Source organism: Bos indicus x Bos taurus, chromosome 10 (assembly GCF_003369695.1).
Source record: "Bos indicus x Bos taurus breed Angus x Brahman F1 hybrid chromosome 10, Bos_hybrid_MaternalHap_v2.0, whole genome shotgun sequence".
Taxonomy (NCBI): domain Eukaryota; kingdom Metazoa; phylum Chordata; class Mammalia; order Artiodactyla; family Bovidae; genus Bos; species Bos indicus x Bos taurus.
The window spans coordinates 46,630,787-46,655,602 of record NC_040085.1 but is presented as its reverse complement, the minus strand read 5'-3'; the positions used below and the strand labels follow the sequence as shown (position 1 = coordinate 46,655,602).

Below are 24,816 nucleotides of genomic sequence, written 5' to 3'. Positions count from 1 at the left end.
TATTTAAACTGCAAAACCAGTGGGTTTTAGCATGTTTACAGAGTTCTATAATCATCATTATAATTTTAGAACATTTTCATCACCCCAAAACAAAACCCTATACTTTAAAAAAACAAACTATATATATATATGTGTGTGATATATATATTATTTTTAAATAGTATATGGAATCATATGCTATATAGTATTTAACTTCCTATGCACCATGTCATGGCTTTTAAAAATGTTTGCTGAATTAGTGTTTTTACAACGTTGTGTTAGTTTCAGGTGTACAGCACAGTGATTCAGTTATATTCTATTTTATATTCTTTTCCATTATAGGTTGTTAAAAATATTTCGTATAGTTACCTGTGTTGTATAGTATGTCCCTATTGGTTATTTGTTTTATATAGGGTGTATATTTTAATTCCAAATCCTGTAGCCTTTAGGTGTCATCTCCCAGTCTTCTTATTTCTCTCAGGCCTCAGTTCAGTTCAGTCGGTCAGTCGTGTCCGACTCTTTGCGACCCCATGAATTGCAGCACGCCAGGCCTCCCTGTCCATCACCAACTCCTGGAGTTCACTCAGACTCACGTCCATCGAGTCAGTGATGCCATCCAGCCATCTCATCCTCTGTTGTCCCCTTCTCCTCCTGCCCCCAATCTCTCCCAGCATCAGAGTCTTTTCCAATGAGTCAACTCTTCACATGAAGTGGACAAAGTACTGGAGTTTCAGCTTTAGCATCATTCCTTCCAAAGAAATCCCAGGACTGATCTCCTTCAGAATGGACTGGCTGGACCTCCTTGCAGGCCTAGGCAACCACTAATTTATTTTTCCATCTCTATGTAATTGCCTATTATGGACATTTTATATAAATGTTAATATGTGGCCTTTTATGAATGACTTCTTTGACTTAGCATGTTTTCACATTCCATCCATGTTGTAGTATGTATAAGTACTTTATTCCTTTTTTAGGACTAAATAATATTCCATCATATGGACAGACCATGGCTCAGCTGGTAAAGAACTGCCTGCCAATGTAGGAGACTCAAGAGACATGGGTTCGATCCTGGGTCAGGAAAATCCCGTGGAGAAGCAACCCTAACCAATATTCTTGCCTGGAAAATTCCACGGACAGAGGAGCCTGATGGGCTATAGTCCATGGGGTTGCAAAAAGTTGGCCGTGATTGAGTGAACACATGTGGTCATGGTCATGGTCACCAGTTGAGGAATATTTAGGTTCTTTCCACATTTTGGCTACAATGAACAATACTATTCTGGAGTTTTTGCACAAGTTTTTATGTGGCCATATGTTTTCATTTCTCTTAGGTATATATATATAGGAGTGGAATTGTTGGATTCCCTGGTGGTTCAGACGGTAAAGCGTCTGCCCGCAATGCGGGAGACCAGGGTTTGATCCCCGGATTGAGAAGATCCCCTGGAGAAGGAAATTGCAACCCGCTCCAGTACTCTTGCCTAGAAAATTCCATGGATGGAGGAGCCTGGTGGGGTATAGTCCATGGGGTCGCAAAGAGTTGGACACGACTGAATGAACTCACTTTATGATAACCCTTTAAAATTTTGAGCATTTTTTGAAACTGTTTTCCAAAGTGGCCACACCATTTTGCATTCTCACCACCATCATATGAGGGTTCTGATTTCTCTTTATCCTCCCTACCATTAGCTATTATCTTTAAAAAAAAACAAAAAAAACAAAACACAATTTTATTTATTTTTAGCCTCAGAGTATGACATGTAGGATCTTAGTTCCCCAACTAGGCATTGAATTCCCTCCCTGTGCATTGGAAGCAGAGAGTCTTAACCACTATATCACCAGGGAAGTCCCTATTATCTGACACTTTGATTATTGCCATCCTAGTGGGTGTGAAGTGACTCATTATGGTTTTGATTTGCATTTCCCTAAAAACTAATGATATTGAGGATCTTCTCATGCACTTGTTGGACTTCAGGAACTGTTTAGAAGCCTGAGAGTGGAGTGAAAATTTATGCTAGCAAATTGAAGTTTTCTTCAGAGTTATATCAGTAAACCAGAACTCAGTCTATGCCTTCCCACTAAGCATTTAAAAATACATTTCTTTTCTTAAACGGGGAAAAGGTTCTATCCTCGAGTTGGGAAGATCCCATGAAGAAGGAAATGGCAACCCACTCCAGTATTATTGCCTGGAGAATTCCATGGACAGAGGAGACAGGCAGACTGCAGTCTATAGGATTGCAGAGTTGGACATGACTGTGTGACTAACTTTCATTTTTTCTTTCATATATATATATATGGAATAGATATATATAGAGAGTCTTTGAAAGATGTCTGTTCAGATCCTTTGGTCATTAAAAAAATTGGGTTGTCTTTTTATTGAATTGAAGATTTCTTTATGGATTTTAAATATGAGTTGTTTATCAGATATATGATTTGTAAATGTTTTTTCTCTTATTGTGGATTATCTTTTCACCTTCTTGTTACTACCATGAAAGGTTTTGATTTTGATAAGATCTGATTTATCTATTTTCTTTGTTTTTTTTATTACTTGTGTTTTGGTATTGTATCTTAGAAGCCTTACATAATTCAAGCTCATGATATTTACTCCAGTGTTGTTTTAGAAGAGATTTATAGTTTTAGATCTTACATTTAGGTATATGATCCATTTTGAGTTAATTTTTATGTGTGGTGTAAGGAAGGGATCTTCATTCTTTTGCATTTGGCTTGGCTTGTTGAGAATCAGTGGACGGGTTGATTTTAGACTCTTAGTTTTATGCCGTTGAACTACACGTTTATCCTTACGCGAGCACCACTTGCTAACTGTATCTTTGTAGTCTCTTATCTCTTGATGGGAAAGTTAGGGCTGTTGCTGTTCAGTGGCTAAGTCTTGTCCAGCTCTTTGCAACCCCATGAACTGCAGCACTTCCTGTCCTTCACTATCTCCCAGAGTTTGCTCAAACTCATGTCCATTGAGTCAGTGATACCATCCAACTGTCGCTCCCTTCTCCTCTTGCCCTCAGTCTTTCCCAGCCTCAGGGTCTCTTCCAATGTGTCAGCTCTTTGCATCAAGTGGCCAAAGTATTGGAACACAGCTTCAGCATCAGTTCTTCCAGTGAGTATTCAGGGTTGATTTTCTTTAAGATTGACTGGTTTGATCTCCTTGCAGTCCAAGGGACTCTTAAGAGTCTTCTCCAGCACCACAATTTGAAAGCATCGATTCTTCGTTGCCCAGTCTTCTTTATGGTTCAACTCTCACATCCATACATGACTACTGGAAGACCATAGCTTTGACTATATGGACCTTTGTGGCAAAGTGATGTCTCTGCTTTTTATTAAGCTATCTAGGATTGTCATAGCTTTCTTTCCTAGGAGCAAGCATTTTTTAATTGCATGGCTTCAGTAACTGTCTGCAGTGATTTTGGAGACCAAGAAAATGAAATCTGTCACTGCTTCTACTTTTTCCCTTCTGTTTGCCATGAAGTGATGGGAGTGGGTGTCATGACCTCAGTTGTTTTTTTTTAATGTTGAGTTTCAAGCCAGCCCTTTCACTCTCCTCTTTCACCCTTATCAAGAGGCTCTTTAGTTCCTCTTCACTTTCTGCCATTAGAGTAATATCGTCTGCATATCTGAGGTTGTTGCTATTTCTCCTGGCAGTCTTGATTCCAGCTTGTGAGTCATCCAGCTTGGCATTTCACATACTATACTCTGCATAGAAGTTAAATAACCGGGGCGACAGTGTATAGCCTTCTCATTCTCCTTTCCCAATTTTGAATCAGTCTGTTGTTCCATGTCTGAATCTAACTGTTGCTTCTTGACCTGCATACAGGTTTTTCAAGAGGCAGGTAAGGTGATCTGGTATTCCCATCTCTTGAAGAAGTCTCCACAGTTTGCTGTGATCCACACAGTTAAAGGCTTCAGTGTAGTCAATGAAATGGAAGTAGATACTTTTCTGGAATTCCCTTGCCTTTTCTGTGATTCAGTGAATGTTGGCAATTTAATCTCTGGTTCCTCTGCCTTTTCTAAACCCAGCTTGTACATCAACAGGGTCTCGATTCATGTCCTGTTGAAGCCTAACTTGAAGGATTTTGAACATAACCTTACTAGCATGCGAAATGAGCACAATTGTCCAGTAGTTTGAACATTCTTTGGCACTGCCCTTCTTTGGGATAGGAATGAAAATTGGCCTTTTCCAGTCTTGTGACCAATGTTGAGTGTCCCAAATTTGCTGACATGTTGAGTGTAGCACTTTAACAGCGTTATCTTTTAGGATTTGAAATAGCTCAGCTGGAATTCCATCATCTCCACTAGCTTTGTTCATAGTAATGCTTTCTAAGGCCCACTTGACTTCACACTCCAGGATGTATGACTTTTAAGATGCTGAGCCAAAAAATAAAAGCCCATGTGATATCTGAAATTAACAGTAATCATTCTGTAATTGTTGCCATTCCTTTCAGTTATGGATTGTGTGCTGCACATTCTCATTTTCAGATGAGACTACCTAGAGTTTGCACAAGGAACTATATCATAATTTAAGCATATTTTAATTTCCATTTTATGTTAGACATTAAAAAAAACTTACAAGCAGAAATTGCCCTTTATCAAGAGCTGTACATGATTAGGAATCAGGAAAGCGAACTCATTGGTGGTTATAAGACTAGGTTCTGGATTTGTTCTGCTTGAATACATTTCCTCCTACATGAACTTCGAGAAGTTCCTCAGTCTACCCAAGTGCCAGTTTCTTTGTCTTTAAGAAGAGTAATAACCACTTGGGCTTTCCTGGTGGTCCGTTGGTTAAGAATCTGCCTGCTAATGCAGGAGACATGGGTTTGACCTCTGGTCTGGGAAGATTCCACATGCTGTGGGGCAGCTAAGCCCATAAGCCAAAATTTCTGAAGCCCACATTCTCTAGAGTCTGTGCTCTGCACAACAGAAGCCACTGCAATGAGAAGCCTGCTCAGCCCAGCTAGAAAGTAGCCCCCACTTGCCACAACTAGAGAAAGCCCGCACACAACGAAGACCAGTGAAGCCAAGAAAGAGAGAATAGTAACCACCTCCTAGAGTTGTTGAAAGGTTGAAATTTCACGTCAAGGACACTGGCATGGTTCAGCAAAACTTTTCTGTAAACAGCTAGATAATAAATATTTTAAACTGTGGCCCCAAGTCCTGACACAGCTGTTATACCACAAAAGTGGCCATAGATAGTATGTCCCCAAATGGATGTTGCAGAGTTCCAGTAATGCTTGCTTTATTTTAAAATTTTATTTGTGTATTTGGCTGCATTGGTTCTTAGTTGTAGCATGCAGGATCTTTGTTGCAGTGCACGAGCTTTCTCAGGTTGCAGTGCTCTGGCTCCAGGGGGCACATGCTCAGCAGTTGCAGCATGGGCTTAGTTAGTTGCTCTGTCGCATGTAGAATCTTAGTTCCCCAACCAGGCATCGAACCCGCGTCCCCTGCATTAGAACCATAGAGTCTTAACCACTGGACCACCAGGGAAGTCTTGACACTTTAGTTTCAATAACAGGTGGTAGGCTGGACCTGTAGGCTGTAGGATGCTGATCCCTGGCTTAGCATGGTGCCCGGAACGTAGTGGGTTTTAAGAAATGTCAGCCATCCTTGAAGCTGGGGGCTGGGCCTTGACTGTGGCTCCCATGCTCACCTGTTCCATGTCTTTACCAGAACGTCGAGGTCCTGGCCAGTCGGAGCAGTACCGCAGAGCAAACCCAGGTCGGGGCAGAGATGCGCGTAAAGGCTCTGCAGGAGGAGAATGAGAAGCTGCGGGGAAGTGTGGAAGAGCTGGAGCGCACTGTGGCTAGGCTGCAGAGGCAGCTTGCTGACCTTCAAGATGACGAGGCCAAAGCAAAGGAGACTCTCAAGAAGTGCGAGGTGAGGCTTTCTGGGCCCCCAACTTGGGCTTTGCAGCCACAGATCCTCCTTTCCTGTGTGAGTGACTTAAGAAGCTGAAAGGGATTTATTATCATAATCAAGTAGGAAGAGTCAAGGTGGCTGTGACTGCCTCTCTGTAAACCATTGCTTTTGTTCCTCTATGCGTGGTACAAATGGGAGATGGCTTTTGAAGATGCCTGGAACAAGTCTGATGGAGTTGGCATGGGGAGCTCAGGTGCCGGCACAGGGGTCCTGGTTCGCCCAGACATCAGGTGTGCTCAGCCTTTTCACACTGAGCCGAGGCCTCCAGACACCTGAAAAGGGCATCTTAACCCTACCATCAGGTCCACTCTCACTCGTGACTGTTTTTTCTTTTTTTAGCAGTTGGTTGATGGTTTTTGAGGTCACACAAGTTTTACCAAACCAGTTATCTGGTTTTCCAGATCTCTAGCAGTGGGAGACCGTTAGCAAGAGACACGCACTAATAGCTGCGAGAAATGGCAGCTGACAATAAACAGAGACGAAAGAAATGTGATGGGAGGTGTATTCTAACAGGTTTCCCAAATGGTCACCGTGAAAATCCCCTGAAAAGCTTTTTCTCAGACTGTGCGCCTGAGTTCTTTCAGTGCTTGAGTACTGAGTTGATTCATACTTGAGTTCGTTCAGTGTTGTTGCTGACGCTCCTGTGCTGAGGGTGGATATCTGTATTTTCCTGCAGATCATCTCAGATGACTGGTTTGGATGTTCATTTCTGGTTAACCATGGCACTGCAGACAGGCACACACATCTGTTTTGTGCTACTGTGGGCCCATGACATGTGTATGGTGACCGTAGTCCCTGCCGGCTATGTCTGTGGATGTACCCTGCCTGCCTTTCATGCTGCTGAGTCAGCTTCGTAGGCACAGCACCCATCTGAGTGTGCATTAACCCCATGTTTCTTTGTAGGGAGAAACTCGGCAATTAGAAGAGGCCCTTCTGCATGCAAGAAAGGAAGAGAAAGAAGCCACGTCAGCCAAAAGAGCCCTGCAGACTGAGCTGGAAGAGGCTCAGGTAAACACTGAGGGTCCTTATCCCCCCACAGAGGAAGCACGAGAAGGAGGGACATGTCCAGATCGCCACTGGTCCTGTCCTTCCAGGCTGCTCCTTCCGTAATAACCTTCATTGACTTCCGACTGTCTATATAAGCCAGTGGTTCTTTTTATTCATTTATTTATTTATTTTTGGCTGCTGGGTCTTTGTTGCTGAGTGGGCCGTTCTCTAGTTGTGGTGAGCAGGGGCTGCTCTCGAGTTATGTCTTGTCATTGCAGTGGCTTCTCTTGTCGCGGAGCCTGGGCTCTAGGGCTCATGGGCTTCAGTAGTTGTGGCTCCTGGGCTCTAGACAGCAGGCTCAATAGTTGTGGATCATAGAGCTTAGTTGCTCTGTGACATGTGGGATCTTCCAGGATTAGGGATCGAACTTGTGTCTCCTGCATTGGCAGGCGGATTCTTTACCATCGAGCCACCAGGGAAGCCCCTAGACTGGTGTGTTTTTACCTGGGGGACATTGGAGCAATGTCTGGAGATGTTGGTTGCCACAGATGGGGGGATGCTACTGGCATCTCGTGGGTGGAGGCCAGGGCTCCTGCTCCCTATCCTACACAGCCCAGGACATCCCCACAGCTGTGAAGCACCCATATGTCAGGAGTTCTGGGCTGAGCAGTTCTCCAGACATGGAAGAGCCTGGCAGCTTTCCAAAGATAAAATACGAACTGTGTGAGAAGGCCAACAGAATCAGTCCCCAGGGCACTGTGGAGTGGCTCTGTGGCAGAAGCCGATTTCCTCTCTCCTCTGGGCAAATAGATGCCTCAGAGCACAGTCCTTCAAGAGGGCTATTAAACGAAGCCCGAGGAAGTCCTTTCCTTGAAACTGGATAGCTATCTCTATTCAAAATCAGCAGATTCTTAGAAAATTAGTTTTTCCCATTTGAAGGTTAGAAAGATTGAAGTATGTCCTTTTTTTAAAAAAAAAAAAAAACAAAGTCTGCACTGAGGTTCTGAATAGACTTTGCACAGTGACCTCAGTGTGATCCAGGTATGTCCTTCCTTCTACCTGCTCTGGAATTTTAAAGGACCAGCAGCATCAGGCATCCCTCAGGTGAGTTTCTGAGGAGGTAAAAGCCAGTTATTTTGAGCAGCTGTCTTAGAGGAGTCTGTTAAAGTGTTTCCTTGGGATTTGTGTGTCTGTAAGGGAGGGTGAGGCAGGGGCACATGAAAAATGTCAGGGGCTGAGTCAGGATTCAAATTTGTAAATGCCTAATTGCAGCTTTCCTTTCATATACAGCATCATCTCCTCAGGGCTAGAGGAATGTGTACCGGGGTTCACTCAGGTCAGCCACAGCTCAGGAGCCCTCACCCCCAGATCTGCACCTTCTCTTTGGCTTCGGACAGAGACCTTGTTCTTGCATGCAGTAAAGTCCTGTATTTTCTTCATTTTGGTGTCTTAGCTTTGGATTTCTTTTTCTTTCTTTATTAATCTAGATCTTTGTTATTAACTCTTTTTTGGCAGATTTTGTGTGAACGGCGGTTGCCCTATGCAGCTGTTTAAGGCTTGTGGTGGCTACAACCCAGCAGTCAAAGTGCAGGGTTTACATCTCTGAGCTTCTTGGGGACAGAAAGAGAGGAAAAACATTTGTATTCTGTGGGGGCAAAAATCTGCAGTTTTGTGTCACATCCACACCAGGCACTTGGTAAAGCTGTTACAGGCTCTGTCTTTATCATCCTTTGATCAAACCAGAAACTTTCACACAGAAGGAGGTGGTTCACCAGCTGTGAATCTGCAGCTCACAGCTAATTCAGTGGAGAGAACAGATGATGGCCTCAAGGTCTAAAGATCTTAATGTGATCCCTGCTGGCCTCTACCTCCGGATCTCCATTCCTGCCTTCAGAATTATCCCTGACGTGTTACTTTTGTTCAGGCCTGTTTTCCCAGTGGTGTTGAGATGGTGAGACTGCTTCAGGCAGCATGTGGCTGTGCTAACCACTGGCAACATAATCCTGCAGGAATTTTAAGAGGGTCCGGCAGTCTCACCATCATTATCTGAATTATCTTGTTTCAAAAGTAGTGCTATGTAAAACACACCATCACTCAAAACTACTTTGCTTTTTCTCAATTTGGGGACCAAACAGTCATTCCTTTAGTTCATTCTGCATGCCTCTCCCAAAACTGACAATCAAAAGGGAACTTAACCCTTAGAGGAAGAGGAGAGAGTAACTTTTTTTTTCTTTTTCCCACATAAGCATTTTATATTTCAAAATTTTTGTGTCATTAACAATCTGCTGCATCTTCATGCATGATAAATATATTTCTTTCCATTGTAGGTGAAGACCTTGTGAACTTAGGTCTGGTTCATTCTGGCTCAGTCAGACAGAGCAGGAGTTCAAAGGGGGTACCATTCTTGGTTTACTTCAGCCCAACCACTTGGTTGAGGATTAGGCTGCTGTGTAGACCTGTTTAAACTGTGTTCATGGCAAAGATGTCTCTGATTACCTTGAGAAATGGCTTCTGCAGACGAGGGGGCCATAGTTCTTTTCTTCAGGGAAGGGTGATGATATATGTTCTGTTGATAATATATGTTCTGTTTGCCTGTACCTCCCACCCTAGCAGACTTCTGTGTACTGAGACCACAGAAGAAGAAAGCCGCCACGCTTGTCACAGTCCGCGGTTAACATATGTCAAGGGCTCTGAGATCCAGTTCTTTCTGATCAAGCCTCCCATTCCCTCAAGCCCCTCTGCTCACCTGCCACATAGTTATTGTTAATACGGACTGATGGAGGCCTTGCTCAGCCATACAGTAAAAGGCTTTGCATCTACTGAGATAATGGTCCCCAAGCTCAAGGGCACTCACTGTATGTCTACCAGCCTTGTGTTCTGGATTCTCCACTCTGACAGATTTTCCTCAAATTTTGTCCCAGTGTTGGTCAAGAGACTTGTATGGCTGGTCTTGGAAATGCAGTCACTGTAGCTATAGAGCATTTCACACCTAACTCCTAAATGCAAAGTTGCCAAGTTTGCTGTTTTTCATGTGAATCTGGGACATATTTTCTCAGCAGTGACTTATTAGAACCTATGTCTTGAATCTCCGAAGAGGCAGAGCATTGTTTGAACAGCATTTCTAAACTTTTGAGTATATCAGAATTATCTGGGTGAAACTTTCAAATGCAAATGTGTGGGCTCCACTCTAAGAAAAATTGTGATTCCATCAGAAAGGGCTAGATTCTGTATTTTACATAAGGAGTCCACCACCCTTGCTTGGTGATTCTGATATAAGAAATCTTTAGATCACTTTTGGGGATAGGTGTTAATTTGCAGCCACAGAGATTTTTTATCCTGTGCCTAATAGTGAATCTGGACTATGAGACATACTCAGATAAAAAATCTGTTCCTTGCCTTTATAGATCTTACTGCCATGCAATAGAGGCAAGCATGCAAGAAATATTTAAAAAATGATTTAGCAAAATTATTTTTCTAGGCAAATGTGTATGTGTTAAGGTTGGGACAGGGTGTGTTGGTCAAGCCCAGCTCAGATTGTTTGAGTCTCAGGAGTCTTTAGTAGCACAGGAGAGCAGAGCCTGGGCCAGGGAAGGGGGTGTTGGTAGCGGAACCCATCCTGAGCCAAAGGTAAAGCAGAAGAGCTTTCACCATGTGGGAGTTGAATGGAGTCGAGGCTGGCTTGTCTTTTGGCCTGGAGCCCCTGAGATTTGGAATCCAAAAGGAAGAAAGAGAGGCTGGGGGATCTGTAGGGGTAGGGGTTGAGTTGTATCCTGGCAGTTCTACGGGAAGGCGATGATGTCCCTCTGTGAGTGGTGGTTTAGTTACTAAGTCATATTTGACTCTTTTACAGCTTCATGGACTGTAGCCCTCCAGGTTTCTCTGTCCATGGAATTCTCCAGGCAAGAACACTGGAGTGGGTTGCCATTCCCTTCGCCAGGGGATGTTCCTGACCCAGGGATTGAACCCGCGTCTCCTGCATTGGCAGGCGGACTCTTTACCACAGAGCCACCAGGGAAGCTGGTATCCCTCTATATTTGTTGCTTTCCAAAAATTGCCATTCTGAGATACCTGTTCCTGAGAGTTTGCTCCCACACAGTGGAACCATGCCTCACTTAGCTTGTCCTGTGTGCTGCCCCTTGCTCTCGACGCACTAAATCAACCACAAACACGAGTCCCAGGGTTGACCCTCTGTCGGGTGTGTGCCACGCTGACCGTGGTGGCTCTCAGTCCTGCTCATTGCCCCCCACTGAACTTCTGACTCCCTTTCTCCTTCCATCTGCTCTCCCCAACTGCTTTTTTTGACGTTGGTTCCTTGCAGCAATTAACTGCAGTGGCCTGGCTGTGCTGGCTTGTTTCTCTGAGCACAGTCCTCCACAGGTGGCTTTTTGGCCCTAGGCCGTGTGGCTGGCCAGTGGATCTGTTCCAAAGCTTTGCAAACCAGAAGCGCCTGAAGTGCTTTGTGATTTCAAAATGCCTGAGTTACTGCATGTGACTGCAGCTTGTAACCTGTTAAGCACTGTACAAATATAACCATTGTCCTTATACAGCCTCTGCAGGGACACAAGACTTGAGTAGGTCCCAAACAGTACCTGTACTAACTCACGTTCAGCCCTCAATGCCTGATGCCATTTTTCTGATCTAGCTGTGTTTGGGTTACGCTCCGCTATTCTGAGCTGTGCCCCTTCATGATATCCTTATGCCACAGCCCTTCATTCTTAGCCATTTAAAGAAGCTACTATAGTGTTCCTAAGATACCTTAGGATTTTTTCTTTCTTTTAGAATTACATGTTCTTTTTTTTTTTTTTTTACATAAAGGACATCAGTCTGTATAATGTTGTGAGATGAGAGCCTCAGAGGAACCCAGGGGAAATATTGCACCCAAGATGTTACATTTTGTAAGACCTACTAGTATTTGGTGTGATTCACTAAGTAACCATACATCTGTCTTTTTCCTAATGAGTGTGTCTTCTATTCCATACCTCTTGTCCAGCAGGCTCCTCAGCCCGTAGATTGCCAGATTGCTTCTCTTCTGTGTGTGAGTCCATCTCAGGGATTGTTGATTATAACTCCCCCTAACCCAAGTGGAATCTTGGCCCATGGGACAATTTCTCTTTCCTTATAGTTTGATTTTTAGCTATTGTAAGAACCATCCACATAGCAGAGACAATGCTAGAACATTAGGTGCAATGCTGTATGTCACAGGATGTGAATGCCGCATGGGTCGAAGTTAGTCTACTGTATAACTTCCCCGTGGTTTTTGAGCATGAGCTCTGCCAGGTTTTTGGATACTATCCTGAATCACCATCCCCAGCAGCCTTGGCCGTTTTCTGTATTTCTGTAATGCATCCTTCATCTGCCCCTTCATTCCTGCCTGTGTTTTTGGTGAGGTCAGCCTCCATTTTGGTCCCTAAGTTTCAGAGCTGACAATATCCTCGTGTCTCTGTAATGGCTTTATTTGGATCCTTATCAGTGATGTAGCAGGTCTGATTGCTTTGTGGTGTGGCTGTGAAACTCCCTTTGCCACCCGTCCCTGCAGCTGCCCTGGCAGGTAGGTGACAGGACTGTCCTCTCCTTGCCATCTGCAGAGAAATCTGAGCCGGGCCACCCAGGAACAGAAGCAGTTGTCTGAGAGGCTCAAAGACGAGGCCGAGCAGAAGGAGCAGTTAAGGAGACTGAAAAATGAAATGGAGAATGAGCGATGGCATCTTGACAAGACCATTGAGAAACTGCAGAAGGAGGTAAGGGGCAGGAGTTGGGCAGGGCATGGGGCCCAGCCCCTTCACCCCCCACCATGCTGGAGGGCCTGACAGAGCTGAGCAGATCTGCAGTATGTCTCAGCACAAATGTGTCTGGGATTTGCAGATCCCCTGAAGCAGCTCTTCAGGCCTGTTGATAATTCCAGTTACGAGAAACTGGTTTAGAGAATGCCCCCTGGACCCTGGGCTCAGTTCCTCTCATCCCTTACCCAGAGAAGCCTGGCATTGTCAGTGCAGATGTCGCAGATGGTACCTCAGTCAGAACCTCTGCCTTTGTGTGTAATCGATGTGCTTGCTCCACCTTTCTTGTCCAGGAGCGTGAAAGGCAGTTTTAAAGCCCAGTAGTCGTGGCTTCTCTGCTCCCCTCTACCCTAAAACATCCAGAAGGGGAAAGGCACAGAGCCAAAATGGACTCCCCATGTTCTAGAAGCTTCCCTGAACGCTGGCCAGTTTCTGACATCTGCTCTGCGTCAGTCAGTTTACCGGCTCATTCATATCTAAGTAGAATTCTGTCTGCATCATTTTAATTTTGACAACAGTCCTGCCAAGGTATAGATTATGGCTTCAGTGTTTTTAATGAGCACATTGCAGAGGCCCAGAGAGGGCAAGTAATGCCCCAATTGTATAGCTGGTAAGTGGCAGAGCGAGAATAGGACCCAGGACCCAGAATCTAGCTCCACAGATAGGCCTATTCAGGTCGCCACACAACTTCCACGTTAGAGGTGACTAATCTGGGCAGACCATGATCTGTAGACTTTGGGGGGCTACACAGGAGAGAAGAGGAGATGTGTGGCGATGGGGTGCAAGCCTAACTCCCAGGCTCCAGATGGAGCCTCATGGCGGGGGCCGGGGGTGGGTGGTGGGGTGGGGTTCACACCTGTGTCACTTCTCCAGATGGCCGACATTGTCGAGGTGTCCCGCACATCAACGCTGGAGCTCCAGAACCAACTGGATGAATACAAGGAGAAAAATCGCAGGGAACTTGCGGAGATGCAAAGACAGTTGAAGGAGAAAACTCTAGAGGCAGAAAAGTCCCGTCTGACTGCAATGAAGTTGCAGGATGAGGTAATAATGGCCGACCAGCGCAGTTCTGGTTTACCCGTGTTCAGAATCTGCTTTGAAACTCTTCCAGGAGAGGCTGGGTTAGATTCTTGTTTTCTTTTTTCCTGCTGCCTTGCCACACAGCATGTTTGATCTTCGTTCTCTGACAGGGGATTGAACTTGTGCCCCCTACACTGGAAGCACAGAGCTCTAACCAGTGGACTGCCAGGGAATTCCCACTGGGGTAGATTCTTAAGACAGCATTTGAGCTTGATTCTCAGGATGGTTGCATCAGGGCAGATGGCATTCTAAGATACAGAGGACTCAGGGCCTCTGACGTGAAGTTGACACAACTTTAGTTTGTGTGATTAAGCCAAGATATTCTGCCTAAAAAAGCTTAGCGGCTGTTTATGGAGCAGCAGTGGTGTGCCCAGCTGTGTCTAAATGATTCATATGTGGTAATGTTTTAATTTAATCCTAGAACAAAGATTAAAGTAATCCGTTTTTTTTGTTTTTTTTTTTTCCGCCATTGGCTTAAAATTACATGGACTTTCATTGCAGTAGGAGTGGTGGATAAGAGTTTCAGAACAACAATAATGGAGACAGAAATCTTCAGGAATTTATGAGTACTGAAAGTAGTAAAGTGTATTCTTGGTTTTATATTTAAGAATAATAGAGCAAAGTAACCCAAATGTTAGCTCCCTTAAGTCTTGACTTCTGAAGAATTGTGAATAATAAAGGGAATGTTTTTGATTATTTTAATGGAAAGCTGAAGGCTCTAAAATGCCAGTACCATGTAAGCTGATTTCTACTCTGCCTCCTGCCAGCTAGATGACCTTGAGCAAGTTACTCCAGTTTTCTGAGCATCTGTTTCTACATCTTAAAAGTATACAAAATAATAATGATTTAATAATTAAATGAGGTAACATGTGAGACTATATGGCAAAGGATCTGTGTATACTGAACACTAATACTAGTTTTTGTTATAATTCTAAAGCTTGCTTTTTCTTTTGTTTTTCATAAGCAGTACCAAGAGCACTAAGATTCCATCGGAAAACAAATTTTTCTTTAAAAAACAAACTTTTATTATCTTTGATGATCAAAGAAAGGTCATTCATGAGTCAGTGCTGAAACTGTGTGAAAGAACAATGGATATTTATTGCAGACTTCTACACTTCTGAAAGGAGCCTGATAACAGATCTCCTCTGGTTTAGGGTCTCAGGACACAGGACTTCTAGTAAGAACTGAAATTAGCGTATTGATAGCACAGTTCTCTTTGGCATTGAAAAACAATCATTTTCATAGCAACTGGGTGAGAGGATTCAGATATTTGCGAGAATACCAACAACTATTTGTAAGCTGCTTTGATTTCAGAAAATCCGTGTCACAGTGACCCTTGTCCAGTGCTTCCCTTTGATTTTTGTATAATGGTTATGGTGCTAAAATCTTCAGATTGGAAGGAACCTTAGAGACCCTCTAGTTAGATAAGGAAACAGATTCAGAGAGATTAGTTAGGGCCAGATGGAGATCAGTGTTGTTTGTAAAAGGGCAGTAATTCAAAAAAGAATTCCTTAAGATGAAAACAAAGACTGTACTTCCTTGATATTCTCACTGGTCTATCCTTGTGAGACAGTGTTTCCATTTGAATGGCAGAAACAGGCACCTCCTCCTTCTAGAAGGAAACTACAGTCAGAAACCACCCTAAGGGTGCTGGAGTCATGGAGTTGTTTGAAACAAAAGTGAATTAATAAGCCAGGATCACATGGGATTCTTAAAAAAACTCACCTCTGTTCACCACCTTCCATCCCATTTTGGCTGTACTTAGTTAAAGCTCTCAATAACAAAAAACTGCAAGGGTCTTTGCACTTGAGTGCTGTAATACTGCCTTGTTCGCTATGAGAGAAACAGGCCTTTTACCTTTTTTACCTTTGACATGGAGCTAGAAAAGTTCTGATGAAGGTCATCTTTAGAGAATTAAGACTAGAGTTCACTGTTGCATTTATTTTCTAAATCCCACTTCGCCAAGGGCAGTTTTTAATTACTTTTAAAGTTAGCACTGGTAGGTTCAGAAGTTATTTGTCTACTTCATGATTCCAGACATTGTACTGCTAACTGTATTGTGCATGTCCTTCTTGGATACTCTCGGTTATGGTAGAGCTCTTGGTGGATGTTAGGGACTGAGGGCATCAGAAGGCAGAAACGGGCTGGATGTTGGAAAGGATACCAAGAAGGAAATGTGAGCTGTACCATTACCTATCAGTCTGACTGTAAAACCCCCGTACTTTGGGTGGGGTATGACCTCATTTGAGTCTCAGGACAGCTCGTTAAGGTAGGTTTATTGATATATTTATCACAATATTGTAAATCAGGACACTGAAGCACAGAAGATTTTTTAAAGACTTTCTTATTTGGAGAGTTTTTTTTCATGTCCTGGAGCATCTCTGTATCCAAAGAATGTCTCATCATCCTTTTTCCATGGAAGGATTTTCATTTTGTGTTGTCACTCAGTCCCCACTGACGCCAGCCTAGTCTTTATCAGGAGATGTCTTCGTCAAGACTGTGCTGTTCTTGCAGAAATGTCGGGTGTTCCTTTTAGCCTCCAGGAGGCAAACACAGTTCCTAGTCTTCCCTCTGGGCTTCCTAAACTAGTCTAACCTGTTGGGTCCCCAAAAAGGTTGTCTCTGAGGCTTCCCCACTTTTCTGTGAAAACCACTCCCAAAGGCTGGTATTTCTTTTCCTTTTTAATATTTAATTGCATACTAGCCTCTCAGCAAAGTGTGGTTTTAAAAATAATTTTATTTATGTGTTTTGGGCAGTGCTGTGTCTTCATTGCTCTGCTTGGCTTCAGCAGCTGCAATGTGAGGGCTTCAGGAATTGTGGCTTGCAGACTGTAGAGCGCAGGCTTAGTAGTTGTGGCTCATGGACTTAGTTGCTCCATGCCATGTGGAATACTCCCAGACCAGAGATCGAACCGGTGTCCTCTACATTGCAAGGTGGACTCTTAACCACTGGACCACCAGGGAAGCCCCAAAGCTGTTACTCTTTACTGGAGTTTGCCATTTGCTATCATAAAGGAAATTAACCCATATAGTCTGTTGCTGAGACTGTGTTTTCCACCTGTTATCCTGAACCACCTCCAGGAGGGACACTGAGAAAGAAACAGACAGCCTTCACCGGATCAGTCCACAGAGATGTTTAAGGAATACCTATTGTGTGCTGAGGTGCCTAGTCCCTTTGGGGAGAGTTCAGAGGAGTGGAAAACACGGCAACTCTTGGGAATCAAGCTCGTTGTCTCTTACACTTTCTTCAAAGCTGTCAGTTCAGTGCCACCTTGTGGAGGAACAAAACACTGTAAATTATGACAACTGACCATATTCTTTTAGAAACCAGTGGTTTTCTCTTAATTTGTTTATAGTAATAGATTTTGTGCCTGCAGGATGCTTTGGAGTCATGATTTTAGCGTTTATTTTCCCCTCACTTTAAACCTCTGTTGAGAGGAACCTATTACAGGTGAGCAAGATTATGCTCTGGGAGGTGCTAACTTAGTTCAGGGGCTTTCAAATATCTTTGACCGTGACCTGCCTTAAGAAAGATGTCTTGCCTTGTAACACAGTAATGCATGCATCCATACAAATGTATTAGTATCTAGTAGAAATGTTTCAGAAAACAATGTTTGCTTGTACTACTCTGATATTTTTTTCCATTTTATATAATGCTGACCAACATCTACTGGATTGAATTTATAACCCAATGGGGTTTTTCTCTGTAGCTGGAAAGTGGCTTCCTTTTTAAACGATTTGTGTTGAGGGAGGATGTGGACCATTTTTAAAGTCTTTATACTAAATTTGTTACAGTATTGCTTCTGTTTTATGTTTTGTTTTTGATTTTTTTTTTTGGCCAGGAGGCATGTGGGATCTTAGCTTCCTGACCAGGGATCAAACCCACAACCCCTGCAAACCAGGGAAGTCCTCAAGTCTTCTTTTTACAAAAGAGGAAACTGAGGCCGAGAGGGAGGTGGTGCTTGCTCAGGGTTTTCTGACCTCCAGCATAGCGGGAGCTGCTATATCCTCTCCGGGGTCAGCCTGCGCACTCATGAGAGCTCTGTGCTCCTATGTGCCCAGATAAACACCCCCGTATCTCCTCATTCTAGATGCGCCTGATGGAGGAAGAGTTACGGGACTACCAGAGAGCTCAGGAAGAAGCGCTCACGAAAAGGCAGCTTCTAGAGCAGACACTCAAGGACCTGGAGTACGAGCTGGAGGCGAAGAGTCACCTCAAGGATGACCGAGGCCGACTCGTCAAGCAGATGGAGGTTTGTGGGCAGCCGGGGTCTGGGGAGACGTGTGTGGGACAGAAGGGAAGCAGCAGCCTTTTTGCGCACACCTCAGCCTTTGGGAAAGTCTTTGGTTTTTTATTCTCTTGCACAGTTAGATGTTTGTAAAGTCATTTCTTTCTTTTGCTGTGCGGGGTCTTCACTGTGGCTTGTGGGCTTTTCGTCAGCACATGGGCATGTGGTATTTTAGTTTCCTGACCAGGGATCAAGCCCAAGCAGATTCTTAACCACTGGACCACCAGGAAAGTCCCTAAAGTCACTTCTTGATTTGAAGAAGAAGCCAGGTAGTTCATAGATTCATAAGATGTCAGTGCTGGAAGGAATGATGGAAATCATTTATTGTAGTCTCATCATTGTCTTGAAGAGGAAGCAAAATCATCCAGAGGAGATTAGATGAGTTTTCAGAAGGGCACATAGATAGGGCACAACAGATAGTTTGTTGCTTTGGGTAGTACTTCCAACTGCAAAGGAGACAAGGCTGCTGTGAATACGGAGGGGCTCAGCCATGCCTTGGGTCCAAACCGCCCAACACCTAGGGACACCCACATGTTCCGCTTTTGTTCCCCAGATTCTGGCGCGTTTTCTTACAGAGGGTCCAGCTGTGCCAAAACAAGCAGCAGACTGGCTCAGGCCACTCTTGGATAACCGTGTATTCATAGTCCAGGACAGTGCAGACTGGCTCAGGCCACTCTTGGATAACCATGTATTCATAGTCCAGGACAGTGCAGACTGGCTCAGGCCACTCTTGGATAACCATGTATTCATAGTCCAGGACAGTGCAGACTGGCTCAGGTCACTCTTGGATAACCATGTATTCATAGTCCAGGACAGTCTATCAGAAAGTGCTCAGCTGGGGTGATCTGTTTACAAGATGAAAACACAACACACTAGAAAAATGTGAGTAATAGCATCCAAATTTGAACATTCTACCAAGAAAGACAGGGAGAAATTTAACATCAGTCCCGCTTAATTTACAAAATGAATTTACAAGAACAAAACCTACCCCAAACCAGAAACCCCACCCCAAACCCAAACCAGAAACATCCACCACCTACTCCCATACACAGCCCACATCCCAGTGGAATTTAGAGAGGAAAAGAAACACTTAAAAATCAGCCTCAGACCTATGGAAAAAGTTAACATTGTCAAGGTTTTGATAAAAGTCAGACAGTGCTCAAGGCCAGGAAGAGATAGCTGGAATTTAAAAGCTATGGAATTCCTGATTCTACTTTGCAAATAAATAGAAATAACTTTTAAACCTCCAGGGGACTTAGTAGCAGTTTATATCTAGGAAGTGATGTTTCAACCATTAAAGATTTTATTAGATCAGCCCTTTTGGAGGCTTAGAATTACTTGGTTATGGTTTTATCTTTTTTGTTTTTTTTTCAAGATTGCAATATATTTTCCCAGTGTCCTGGTTCTAATCTCATTAGGGGAGGTCATTTTAGGCAAACTAAACCCAGGTAACTCAACCCAGGTAACTAGGAAGTGATTATTCTGCGGCTCAAACAATCTGGTTAAAAACAAGCTAAAGCTTCATCAGGCAGTGATGTGAAAACCTTTGGTGTAATGACCTGTGGCCTGATCCCCTGAAGTCTCCTGCTGGGTTCTGTATAGTATGAATTGTAGGCAGGGAGAGTACCCTGTGAAGAGGTGCTTTTAGTCAACCATTGAGTCATCAGGTTGTCTCCTTCTAGAATATTCTGACTATAAAAAACATATTCCGTGTACTAACTCAAGGTTTAGAAGCAGTGGCATAGCTAAGCTTCATTTGCCCCTGTGCAGTATTTTAGCTGTTTTTCCATTAAGCATGAATGAACAGCTCTCAAGACCCCACCAATGAGGCACACCAGAGGGTGCTTCCTCCCCTAAGAGGCCGCTGGCAAGATTGTCTTGCCATGACTAATATCTTGCTTATTCCTTCACTAGCACTTGATAGATTAATTCTTAGACTCAAGAGCTCTCTCATTAATGAGCCTGTAAACTCAGAAACTCAGGTGCCTGTTTTCTCCTGGGAGACAGGTCTTTGGGTTCTCTGTAGGTTTTGTTCACAACAGAGGAGGCATTCACAGACATTGAGTCATTCACAAGAGTTCAGTGAGTTTTATTTTTGGTGCACACGGAGGCTCGTCAGCCAACTTTGACAATCGCAGAGACAATATTTATGTACAGATGCTGCAGGCTCCCATTAAAACTGAAAATGCTGATTGCTTTTAGTGTGCCTGCCCCATGGCTCTGACTTAATCTGGATGTATGGCACACTGCTTGGTGACAGGAGAAATGCATGGACCAACCCCATAGCCTCCCATTCTAGTGGGGCGGTTTGTGTTTGAAGCCTCTTTTTTTTTTTTGTATACAAAGCTAATTTGAAGTGCTTTTCTCCTAATGTTCAGTGATGTTAAATTAGGAGCCTGCAAGGAAGACAGAAATAACTATTTTTTGTATGATGGGTGGCTTAGCAGAATGGGCCAACACTGTCTTTATGTTACTCTGCTGAGGACCTGGGGACTACACCAGCCTTTATGAGATTCCTAGAAGGAAAAGGCAGATGCGAAAGCCTGCTTCAGACTCTATTCCTGTGAAGGTCTTGGAAACCCTGAGCAGGAGAGAGGAAGAACATTGTCCTGATACATTCAGGGTTTCTGGCATTGTCTCAAAGATGTCCCAGAGAAAGTTGTTGGATATTTTGGTAATAAGCTAGAGAACTGGAAATTAGCTTGGAAATAAACTCACAATTAAGGGAAAAAAGAGAACATTGTCCTGAGTTTACAGTAGTTCGAGAAGAGTGCCTTGGATGGTATCCTGGTTTCCACGTTGTCTTTAAACAGGTAACATATGCTTGTTAGGCTTAGGTAGATCTTTGTAAAATTACCGATTCATAGAGGAAAAAAAAGGCTTGAAGGAAATATAAAATATCCTCAGTGGGGCAATTTTTTTCTCCTTTTATGTGTTTTCTAGATGCACAATTATGTTATAAAAGCAATAAAACAGGTTTTAAAAGATGTACTTTGCACAGTATGAGAAAAAGAAACATCATTTTGCCAAACTCTAATTCATGGTGCTCAGCTCTCATGTACCTGTGGTATTGTGCAAGGCGGGGCAGTCCTTGCTCCTAAAAACTTGGTCAGTGCAAGTTAGGAAGGCTGTGTTTGTAACTTCTTTCTCAGGACAAGGTGTCTCAACTGGAGATGGAGCTGGAAGAAGAAAGAAACAACTCGGATTTGCTGTCTGAGAGGATCACCCGGAGCAGGGAACAGGTACTGTTCTGTTGCTGAGTGCTGTGTGGATCATAAGGAAATGTGAGAGGTTAACCCTGAGGATTTGGCTGGTGGAGGGGGAGCAAGTCCATGGCTTACGGAAATGACGGAAGATGGTGCGAGCCACTACAAGGGAGGTGAAATATATACCATAAAGTGTGTAGAATGAAAGTTTCCAGAGTGGCTATGGAAAACAGTCTCTTAGTCACAACAGGCAAAGTGCTTTTAGAGCTGAGGCTCGAAGACTCATGAGTTCAGCCAGCAATTGTATGAAATTTGGTGGCCACCACTGTATTAGTGCCATTGGAAGTAAATGATACGATGCAGTCTGTTCCTTCAAGAATTTTGCCAGTGAGTTAGTGCATACATCTGTGAGGCATTCATAGCATGGTAACAGTGCCATTCAAGTGAGTGATTTTTGTAGTTTTCAATTGGCAGGAGTTGCATGGATACCTGAGCCAGGGACAGTTCACACTTTCCTCACACTGTAGATAATGGAACTGATTTTCTGAACTACACTTGGTATGATCCCAAGGTTTTTGGGGTTTGTTTCCATTTTTCTAATTAAGGTTCAGAGTGCCTCAGTCATATCCTGGGGATGGGGTGTCACATCACTAGGAGTGGTAGGTCTAGGAGTATGTCATCCCATCATTATTTGTTGTTGGTGGTCAGTCTCTCAATTGTGTCCAGCTCTTTGTGACCCCCTGGACTGTAGCATGCCAGGCTTCTCTGTCTTCCACGTCTTCTGAAGTTTGCTCAGATTCATGTCACCAGGCACTTAAAACAGCCTTACAGCCCCCAAATATCAGACAAACTGAACCAGAGGTGGTTGCCTCCCTTGCTCAGCTGGTGGCCCAACCCTAAGGCAGCTCTTCACTCAAATCCATTTATTTTAGCCTCTTCTCTTTCCTCCCAGTATGGTTCACGGAGAATGGAACTGCTCTCTGTGATCTGGTCAAAGTTGAAAGTATTTTCCCTGAGCTGAGAACCTAAAGCAAGCCTGGAGAGGACATAGAGGGAACCTACTTGTTTTATGGAAAAGAGTCCCTGTCCAGCCTCCTGCACTGACCTCATGTAGCTGTAAGGAAGCCCCAGCCTCTCTGAATGAAGCTTCTAAGATCTAGACAAATGAGACTGTTTGTCCAGGAGATTTCTGAAGTCTTTTCTGAATTCTGACATTGAAATTCTGTGAGAGGATTTTATAAAATTAAGTGTCTGGGTCACCTTTTAACTCTTTTCTTCTCTCCCCGGGTGTGTGTTTATGTCCCTGTAAAGTTGGGTTTCACAGATGTCTCTAGTCTTTTTGCAATGTTTGTTCTATTTTCCTCATCATTTTTCTTTGTTCTCACTGCCCTCTCTGGGGTAGGGAGGGTAAAGCTTGGTGTCTGTTAAAGTGGAGAGACTGAGCCTTGTGTTCAGACTGATGTAGGAATTACTGAAACAATAAAACAAACCCCTGAGATAAGTGAGGTCTGATGGGAGTTCTCTCCTGGCCTATGTTGCCTTTGGATTTATGAGGAAGGGTAGAGAATGGGTTGATCAAAGATACCTGCCTTACAGGAGAGCATTTACTTCTCTCTCAAAGTCAAGGTGAGAATCTGAGGCTTGCTTCTTGCCTCTTAAAGGTCCAAGGAAGGGCTCTGGGTGTAGATGAGGGGGCCTTGATTCTGAAACCATTTCGGTCCACTTAGGTTAAATTCTAGGGATGTGCTGGTGCCTTCCTGCCAGAATTAGAGAAATAGGAAAGTTCTAAACCTAAGACCCCTTCTCCTCCGCCCCTTCAAATGCGGCTCTGTGACAGCTCCTTCACAGGAAGTGTCCCCTAAAGAACAGGAAATGGCACCTGTCTGTTGTCTCCAGCCTGACTTATAGCATTGGCTCTGGATGCTCCGCAACAGCCCTGCAACAGGAAGGTCTGGGGAACTTTGTTTTGGATCTTGGTCTCCTTAAAATTAAAAAGTCAAAGATTGAACTTCTTCCCTCTACTTAATCTCTGCCTGCTCACAAGAGCCTCTTCTAAATCTTTGCTTCCTCTGAACATCTCCCATTATTTTTCCTCATCTTAGTTATAGGGCTTAAGTGGAAAAGCTAGAAAGAGATTTTCCCAGCAATTATAGTGAGTGGCCTACCCCATTTATGTTGTGGCTGTCTGAGCGCAGGTTGGAAAAGAGTTTCCAGACACAGAGCATTTCAGAAGGGAGTGAGTTTATTAAGAACAAAGAGCAGAGATAATAAGCGTGCGCAAGCACAGTGGGCCAACTCCTAACAGGCCAGGGAGAGTGGACGGTGCTGTTAGAGCAGTGTAGCCACTGTACATAGCCTCAAGACCAGGCATTCCTGCTGGGAGGGTGGTATTAGGTGTTGGTTAAGGTGCCATAGGGCAAGTACTTGGGTGAGCATTTTTGCCTAATTTAGGGTCAGGAAGCCTGCCGGTGATGATCTGGGGGCTTTTGGCAATGGTTACAGATGGGCACAGCCAGGTTCACAGGTGACCTTGGTTCTGGGCTCTGCTTCTGTGGCCTTGGGGCAGGACTCCTGATTTTGCAGAATCTTTGATCTGACAGTGACTTCCCAGGTTCATTTCCCCAGGCTTTCTGTGTAATAGACAGAGAGGCAAGGCCCAGAGTTACCTGTGATCTAGCTAGGGCACATGGCTGACTCCCAAGGCAGAGTTCTGTCTAGCAGTGTGGGCAGAATGGGATGGACACCCACTATGTGCATAGCCCTGAGGCCAGGCTCCAGGGTTGTTGAGAGTAGCCTCTATCCTTGAGGTGCTGGGGTTTGAGGGGAGGCATGCCTAAACAATGGGAAATCATCAAGAAAAAGCAGCAGATAACTACATGCCAAGGGAAGGGGTCAGGCAGCTAAGGAGGGAAAGACCATCACAGCACAGGTGACTGTGGGCGTTCTTAGAGGAAGGCTGCCCAAGACCTGGCTTTGAAGATAGGGTAGGTTTTGGACAAACTACCAAAGGAATGGGAAATGAATCCTAGATAGAATGGAGTAGATGAATAAAGATTCAGTGGTAGGATCTGTTTTGAGGGGCACCAAATGGACTGCTGTGTTTGGTTAGGTTTCCAGTTTCCATAAGGCAGGTTAAAGAAGCAGGTTGAAGGATTTGAAAGGAATGCATATCCTGAAGGCAGAGGGGAGCCTTGGAAGGTTGTTGAGCAGAACAGTGAAGCACACAGTGTGTGCTCCAAGCGGATAGATGGGAGGATGGGCAGGAGCCCAGGAACCTGAATGCAGAAGCCTCAACTGGGCTGTTCCCAGGGACGGAGGACAGGAAAGGGGGTTGTGAGACCAAACATTCTGTCCTTCTCATCATTTTGTTTCCAGTTTCTCATGCTTACATCTGATGGTCAGTAAATGCTGCCAACATTATTTGTAAGTTCCCAGGCCTTCTGAAGCCTTCCTTTTCAATACGTGCTCAGGATATTCTTAAAATTGAAGGAAATTTGAATACAATAGTGGGTGCTTTACTGGTTTTTGGTCTGTTTAAATCCAGAAAAATCTCTTTTCCTCTCCTTCCTCCAAAACCTTG

General features: G+C 44.0%; 1 protein-coding gene across 2 annotated transcripts in view; it reads left to right on the top strand.

Annotated features, from left to right (window-relative positions):
- The window catches only part of CGNL1 (cingulin like 1), a 170,246-nt gene that overhangs the window by 132,244 nt on the left and 13,186 nt on the right, over positions 1 to 24,816 (top strand). For both annotated transcript variants that reach the window (XM_027553903.1, XM_027553904.1), the window contains 6 exons: positions 5,650 to 5,856; positions 6,802 to 6,906; positions 12,471 to 12,623; positions 13,536 to 13,706; positions 17,833 to 17,994; positions 21,183 to 21,272. In XM_027553903.1, coding sequence (XP_027409704.1) covers positions 5,650 to 5,856; positions 6,802 to 6,906; positions 12,471 to 12,623; positions 13,536 to 13,706; positions 17,833 to 17,994; positions 21,183 to 21,272 — 888 coding nt within the window. The remainder of the gene's footprint in view (positions 1 to 5,649; positions 5,857 to 6,801; positions 6,907 to 12,470; positions 12,624 to 13,535; positions 13,707 to 17,832; positions 17,995 to 21,182; positions 21,273 to 24,816) is intronic.